Source organism: Gavialis gangeticus, unplaced genomic scaffold (genome assembly GCF_001723915.1).
Source record: "Gavialis gangeticus isolate Ggan-Ray unplaced genomic scaffold, GavGan_comp1, whole genome shotgun sequence".
Taxonomy (NCBI): domain Eukaryota; kingdom Metazoa; phylum Chordata; order Crocodylia; family Gavialidae; genus Gavialis; species Gavialis gangeticus.
This window is the reverse complement of record NW_017729034.1, coordinates 21794324-21802447: the sequence shown is the minus strand read 5'-3', so window position 1 is coordinate 21802447 and position 8124 is coordinate 21794324. Positions and strand designations below refer to the sequence as shown.

At 42.1% G+C, this 8124-nt stretch overlaps 1 protein-coding gene across 1 annotated transcript; it reads right to left on the bottom strand.

Moving 5' to 3' along the window:
- Positions 1–3163: 3163 nt before the first annotated feature.
- Positions 3164–7228, bottom strand: CUNH2orf71 (chromosome unknown C2orf71 homolog). The gene has a single exon (XM_019526692.1). It carries the CDS (start codon positions 6950–6952, stop codon positions 3164–3166), a length of 3789 nt encoding a protein of 1262 aa, XP_019382237.1. The 5' UTR covers positions 6953–7228.
- Between the last annotated feature and the right edge of the window lie 896 nt (positions 7229–8124).

Below are 8124 nucleotides of genomic sequence, written 5' to 3'. Positions count from 1 at the left end.
TAAGCATCCACTTTCAGAGGAGGCATGAGATGGCCTGGATCTTGAGTGAATGGAGATGTCTAATATGTAGCCTGAGTCAGGCCTCTAAATTCTGGAGAGAGGCAGAAGTTCAGACACACGTCTATGCTTAGTGTTTAGCTCTAGGGACAGATGAGCTCTTGAATCATCTTTTGGAATGTGGCCCTGCCCGTCTAGATTGTCCTCCTGGAGCTAGCTGTTAATATTTAGGCACTGCTATGCCTAAATTGAGGTGCCAAGCTGACCAAGCTGGACTCAGCCTGCTGTGTACACACGGAAATGTCTAACTCAACAATTATCTTAGGAGCCTGTATAACTCCTGAGAAATAATTCGTTTCCTAAGATGAGCATGTTCAGCATCTTGGAATAGAGGGTGGTATACTGGAGAAGGGAGAGTTCCTAGTTATTGAGGCTTAGTGGTTCAGGCCCTTTGCTTCCAGTGTCTCTCTTTCCCTTTGGCAGGTAAATGCTATTCTTCCTATCTGCAGTCACAATACTCCCTGCTTCCTGCTTTTCCTACAGTTTCCTGACCCTCCTCATGGATTAATGCATAGGAAGAAGCTGGAAGGCACTGACAAGTGCCCAGGGTAGGTCCTGCCAGGCTGGCAGTCTAAGGAAAGGTAGGAGTAAGTCAGCCTGTTGAGGGAGGTCCACATGTGATGGTCACCAGGGAGAGTGTGGCCAGGAGTTTGCTAAGCTTGGTAAGAAAGGAGGGATATAGGAAGGTCTTGGGCATGGTAAAGAGAGGAATAATGGGGAGAAGACTAGTCCTCACATGGGCCTGTAGTGTGCAGTTCAGATCTAGATCTGAACTTCATTGGAGCCTGGAGACATTGGGATCCATAGGCTACTTCTTGACATTATAAGGGTTAAGCATTTTAAAATTTTGCTTCTGCCAACTGAATGAGGAGAGAAGCTGATGAAGCCTTGTATGGCTACTGCATTTGGAAGTAATGAATCAGAGCCCAGGGGGTTGCGTACAGTTCTGTTAATGAAAACTGCTGCTTGAGCTATGAGTCACTAGCCATGCAGCAGCATGCCTGTGCTCTGAAACCATTTCATTTCAGTGTCCTAGAAGATGCAGTGCTGGTTCTATAGGCAGTGACACTGGGAACTTCAAGGCTTTTTGTAATATTCAGTGTGCAGATTCCTCAAACATCACACATCTGCTTGTCACCGTGCATGTCCTTAGGGCCCAGATAGGTATATAATAAAATTCAAAGCAGTGTCTATAAGGCGTAGGCTGAGTAGTTAATTTTAAACCTAAGAAAAAAGCAAGATTGCTTTGCATATTAAATCAATGTAAGCTGTAAATAGCGGATCCAAATTCTCTCCCACTTAAACTGATATAAATCTTCAGTAATTCAATAGAATTGCTCTGGGATTACACTGGTGGAAATGTAAAGCTGAGTTTGACTCTGTGTGTTTCTTTTTTCTGAAGTGACTTGGGAACCCGTATATTTGTGACTCAAACAGATATATCAGTGTTTCATGAAAAGAGCAATTGTATTTATAGTTTATTTCAGTGTCCTTTTTATATTATCGTTTGTGCTGTGACTGAGTACAACAGACAGATAATATTCATCATTGAAGAAGAAATTAACTAGCAATTTATAATAGCCTATTTTAAAAATTAATCTATAAAACTGGTAATGCATTTTTTGGCTCAAGGCTTGACATACAGCTGTCTTGGAAACATTTATTTCAGCCAGCAGACACTGTACTAGATGATGCTGATTTTACACTGTACATAAAAAATGCATTGTTTAGGAGCTAAAACTTACTCTGAACATTACAAAGTATAGCACAATAAAACAGCCCAGAATGCAAAACCATTAGTATTCACTGAAGGCTTTGTCATTATTTTGTATAGGTAACCAGCACTAGACATACATGGTTATTTGCAATACTCAAGAGAGAAGTTGGGTCCTATTTTGTTTACTAGGACATGTCTGGACATTGGATTTATGTGCTAAGTTCATTCCTGTACTGAAGATGCATTTTGTGTATATATATGTGTGTGTTCATACACATAGGCATACACTCATATACACTAAAGGTGGGGTTTTGTTGGATGAGGGTTGATCTTGCAAACTCTTATTCACATGTATGGTCCAACTGACTTTAGCAGAGCTACAGACATGAATATAAATGCTGCTTGCATGAGAAAGGGATGCATGATCAGGCTTGTAATCCTCTTGTGTAGCTTAAAACTTGATGGACTTAAATGTATTAAGATCATGAAAAGCTAAAATAAAAACATTTTGCACTTCCATGACATTTGATGATCTTAGTCTAATTTGCAAACATAGATGAATTACATTTCCCAGCTTGTCTTGTAATTTTAAGTGGTGGATATGTTAAGGTCAGCTTTTTCAAAAGTGATCGCTGATTATGGAGGACTCAACTTGAATAAAGGGGCAGAGGCACAATTTTTCAGAATAACCACATCTGTAAGTTTATGGCAACTGCAGAAGCTTTGTAGCTTCCATGAGCAAGCTCTGAGTGTGCACCCACCAACTGAGTCACCCAAAACCAGTAGCTGGCTTTGAAAATGTAGGCCCAAAAGATGAGCTCAGATTTTCAAGTGCCAGTTTTATGAATAAAGCTTTGCAACTGAGGAGATAGATGCCTGCAAATCACCTATGCACCGTTCCTGTTTAGTGGTTTAAGATATTTAAACACAGAATTCAGTTCAAAGATTGGTTCAGGGACTTATAGCAAGATAATCTTTTGCCTCCAAGTTGCTCATTTCAAACCAACCCAAGTCATTAGCAGTGTATAACTGTTACTGTTGGAGGGCTGTTTCATGCATTACACGAAAGGAACGCATGTATCTAAAGTGAAGTGTTCTGCCCTACAAAATTTGTCTCTAACTGGTAGTCTGGTTAGCTGTCTCAGTTGACTGCCAAGGCTTGAATGAATTCTGTAGACTGAACTCCCTCCTGCAGCCTGGGAGGTGAATTATTCAAGTCTTGGTTAAGGTAAGTGTGGTCAAAGTGGGTGTGGGGATCCTGGTATTACTGTTCTGCACATAATTGGGTACTTCTCAGGGATCTTTGGACTGGACTAAATTCTCGCCAGAACCAGAAAGCATACAGAGCATGAAACAACCCATAAATCTGGACTGAAAGCAGGATGTTTCTCACCTGGGCTGGTTAAGTGCAGGTTCGCTGCTGGCTGAGGCTGGAGCTGGAAGCCTCAGCTGAAACCCTGGTCTGCGGTCAGAGAAGCTTCTCTTTACAAAAGGCTGAGGGTTGATGGCGCTTGCAGCCAGCCTTCTGGACTGATCCCCCCAGGGTCTGAGCAGAACACTGTTTTTTGGGGCAAAACCTGAAACTTCAGTTTTGCCTGTGACCTCGGCAGTGGGTTTGCTAGGCGGAGATGGAGGTTTGGCTTCAAATAAAGAAGAGGTGGCTGGGCAAAATATTGAATGTACATTACTGGCAACCTTTGAAGAAGGAGGCGGTTGTTCATCACCAGAATCTGAAGGGATTTTTAGTCCTTTGTATGACCAAGATGGAGAAGTTGGTGGGGATGGGGTGGCACTGAATGGAGGTGAACTTGCTTCTCTGCGGTTGGTTGGAGGGCTTGACATCTTGCGCTGAGTTGGTGGGCTTTGTTTGCGTCCCACTGGAGGGCTAGACAGTTTTCGTTGAGTCGGTGGAGAAGACATCTTCTTTTGTGTTGGAGGGCTTGATACTTTTGGGCTGGTTGGAGGACTAGGTTGCCTGTGTGTAGGAGAACAATTTGGCTGCACAGGGCTAAAAACCTGCACAATGTGTGTGGGATGTACAGGTGGACTTGAGAGCCGTTTCTCAGTGGGTGGAGAAGAAGGCGGTGTTCGTGTGGGAGAGGCTTTTCTAAGGAGAACTGCGCTTTTCTCATTTCTCCTGAGTGAATCAGGAGAACTTTGCTTTGGGTTTTGCTCAGAAGCTAAATTTATACCAGACTCTTTCCTTTCTGATGGGTTTTCCTTTCTGTTTTGTTTTGATAATCCACTGGGATATGGAAGAGGTATTATTTTATGAGTTTGCTTATACAAATCTGCAGCCTCTTTCATTTCCTGCTCTCTCTGAGATGCTAACGTATTTTCTTGGCTGTAGAGATTGGAAGGATTCTGTTCCGATGCATATATTCCAAATTTTGGGTCCACTCCAGTGTTCCTTAAAACTTTACTAATAAAAACATTGGGCCTGTTGATATTTTTACTTGGTAATAAATCAATAGAATATAGGGAGGCTTTCATCTTTGGAGAAATTTGTGCTCTCTTAGCCATGTGGATTTCTGTTTTGGCAGGCTTTTTAGTCTCTTCTGAAGAGTTTTCTTCCATTCTTATACTTTCTTCAGACACAGATAAGTCAAACGAATTGTCCATTAATATTTCAGGAGGTGGTGGGGGCAGATTCTCAAAATCTACATCATATTCTCCATTTGTGTCATTTGTGCTTAATTCTGAAGCAGGTGGAGGTGGAAGAGCTGCTGAAGAGTTACAGTGGGTTGCATTTGTGCTTGGAAGGTTTGTATCTCCAATTGGTGAGACACGATGCTTGTGACTTAAAGGTGCTAATCCTCTCTGAAAGGGAAGGGTGGGAGGCATTACTGGAAGTCCATATTTTTTGATGCACTTTATTGGTCCTAAGGGTCTTAAATGAATAGGTTTCACAAGGCCTTCAGCAGGACTAAAGGTCTCAATAAGCTTTTTGACAGATTTACGAGGGGTACAACTGCCACTGCTCAATGTTTGTATTTCAGGATGTTCATTGTCTTTCCCATTTGATGAATCTTGAGTGAACACAGCAGCGTTTAAAGGCGTTCTTCTGCTCCTCTGATCCGGCTGACTGGCAGAATTTTGCTCAGCTCTATATAACGGGACCTTATCCTGATTAGGCAAAACGCTGAAGTTTTTTGAGAGACATGCCTTTAATTTGTTGATAGAAGGCCTAAGAGTAGTAGGCTCAGCATCTTGCACATAAACCACTGCTCTTGGTTTTAGGGACTCCCACTTTCCATCAGTATCTTTGCTCCCATTAAGTGCATAAAATATTTCCAGTCTTTTGCTGAGCTCCTTTTGAGTCCTTTGGAGTTCTAAAAGGGTTGGGTCCTCTGCCTGGCTTCTGAGAGACTCCTCTGATCTAGACCTTCTTTGTTTAACTGCAAGTCTCCGACTGCCACTTGCTGTACTAGGCCTTGCAGTTACTGCTGCTTTTCCATCTTCTGCCCACCCCATCGGTTCAGATCCAGTTGGGACAAACTTGATCTTTTCACTGATTGCATCTTTCATCTTCAATATTATCTCTTCCTTCTCTGGATTCTCAATCCTTTTAGTGGCTGTTCTCCATGCAGTATCAGTTACTGCTGGTGAAGACATTTGTCTTTTAAGTAGAGGATCCTTACCCATTTCTGATAAACTTACCTTGTCATCCTCCTCCTCCCCCAGAGTGCTCTCCTCATCTTCAGAAGGATAATCTACTGACTCACAGTTTTTTAAATGTTCACTTTCCTGGGTGGAATCAGACAGGAAGGAGTTTAGGGAATGGCTTTTGATCAGGCTTGAACATTGGGGGCTGATGGAAAGATCTTCTCTTGCTGACTCCAGGCACAGAATTCCTTTTTTGCTGTCCACAGACGGATAAAATACTGCTTTACAATGCCTTTCGAGTGCATAGTCCTGAGATCTGGTTGTGACTAATGCTGATGTGCCATCCCCCATATATTCTTCTGGTGGTCTGATGTGCTTTTGGGATGAATGATCACAAACACAAGCCTTGCAGCTTCCTTCCTTTCCAAGCTTATCCAGGGAATTGAATCCTTTGACAGATTCATTGTCTGCACCAATACCACTGTCTTCAGAATACAGAGTCCTATCATTGCCATGGGATTCAGAGGGTCCCACTGCAGAGGCTTCAAGCAATTTTATGGTCTTTAGTAAGCGTTCATCAAAACCTTGCTTTGCCTTCAGTTTTAATTCCAAATTGCTGACTGCAGACTGTAAGTAGCTGCATGTCTCTTGCAAGGCATCCGAGGTTAGGGAAGCCACGGTTCCATTTACCACCTGCATTTTGTTGACTGTATACTGTAGTAACTGCTGCAAAAGATCTGGATGCTCCTTTGGATCATCTTTCCCAGCTGGCCACAATAGATTCCCACCAACCTCTTTGAGGAGTTCTTCCCCATCGTTGGCAATTTCTTCCAAGAGCTGGTTGATTTCATTAAAGCGCAGCACTAGAAAGCTCACCATCTGCTGTAAGTGCAGCTGAGTTTGGGTAGCTTGATTGGCCATACATAGGATAGCTTCATACTTTGAAAGGTTGGGATTTAGGAAGGCATAAGCATTCTGATGGGCTTTAACAAGCAACTCTGGGAAATCCACCTTTTCCTCAGTCTCGCACAGAGGTGGCGTGGACTTTTCTTTGCTTTTGCAGTGACGACTCTGCTTTGCCTGTTTGTGGCTTTTTTGTTTCTTTGCTTTCTTAGGCATTTGCTTTGAGTTGCTTTCATTCTTGTCATCCAAAGTGCACGCAGTTGTTTCTGATTCACAGGAGCTTTGCTTTTTGATCTGTGTGTCCCCAGCTACATTTTTTTGAGACTCAGTCATTTTGGACAGGGCTGTTTCAGCCTCTGTCCTCTTGATTTTCTTGTCGTCTTTGAGGATCTTGTGATGTGAATGATCCTCAGATGACAAATGGAAGTTAGCATTTTTGTCCCTTTCCAGTACTTTTTCCTGATTTTCCTTCAGACCATCTTTCATCTGACTCCCACTCTGGGAGCTCTCATCAGTATTATAGTAAGATGAATTTTTGACCAGCAATGGAATTGAGAACTCTTTGTCCCCAGGATCAACAGGCAGGACACCTTTAGGATTATTTAGAGTCCTTCCTCCAATTTTTGCAATATGATTTACAATCTCACTGCGGGAAGGCGTGCAACCCATCCTGTCACCTTGTTTGTCAGTCTTTTCTGTCAATATCCAGATGATCAAATAAAGAATAAGAGACAATAAAACTTACGGCTTCATCCCGTACTGGAATCTGGCATTTTTCTCATAAGGGCTTTATCGACAATTCTTCCAGTTTGTAGAAAGTCCTTTTTTATATCAAAATCAGCTTTTCCTACTTCCCAGGATCCCGTCACAAGGAAAGTACACACCATCCCATTGTATTTTGTTTCCTTTTAAATATTCCTTTTCTATTGCAGAAAAGCAATGTGAAAGCTTGTCTGAATTTAGAGCTAATGGATTAAGAGGACTTGTGTATTTTGCTTTTGTCTTGACAGATGTCAACTACAAATAAGATTTTAAGCGCATTAGGGTAAGAAGGCTTCAGCCAGTCAGCACCCATGTTGCATCTGTAATGGAGAACTTTCTTGCAGTACTGACTTCCAAGGCAAATTACTGACTTCCAAAGGGTTTGAGCGCTTTTTTTCCTCTTTCCTCCTTTGCAAAACACCCTACAACTTGAAATTTGACACCCAAAGGAAGATCCTGTTTTTGATGACTTGTTGGAGACACCATTTTAACAGAGGAAGAAAAAAAATGCCTGTGAGCAGCCCTTTGCCAGAAGCAAGGGTGACCTTGATAAAATACAGATCAAACAGAAGGTATAAGACATAGAATCAGAGAGGTTAGAGATGCCTATTAAGTCTCCTTCCCCAGGGAATCTCAGCAGTGTTTCACTTGCAACCCACAAGCTATTTCCCTTTTTTTCTTCTGTAACCTCTGAACCAGACAGCTTCTTTTCTTCCATGATCTTTCTCAGGATCCATTTTACTATTTTAGCTAGGTCTGGAGCCTAAATACTTCACAACACAATAATACAATATTTCAAAGTGAATTTGGTGTATGCAGTATGGCCAAAAATGACACCTACATTCAGTACACATCTATCTATCTATCTATCTATCTATCTATCTATCTATCTATCTATCTATCTATCTATCTATCTATCTATCTATCTATTAATGTTATGCAATCTAATTTACAGCAAAAGCTCTGTTATCTGGCACCCACAGGGAAAGGGGGGGTGCCGGATAACCAAATATGCTGGTTACCTGAGAGGTGTCTTTGCCTGGTTGGGCAAAGAGGCCCCCCCTGCTGGGTTCAATGCA

Coding starts and splice junctions, on each gene's coding strand:
- CUNH2orf71 (XM_019526692.1), bottom strand. CDS start 6,952: ATGGGTTGCACGCCTTCCCGCAGTGAGATTGTAAATCATATTGCAAAA.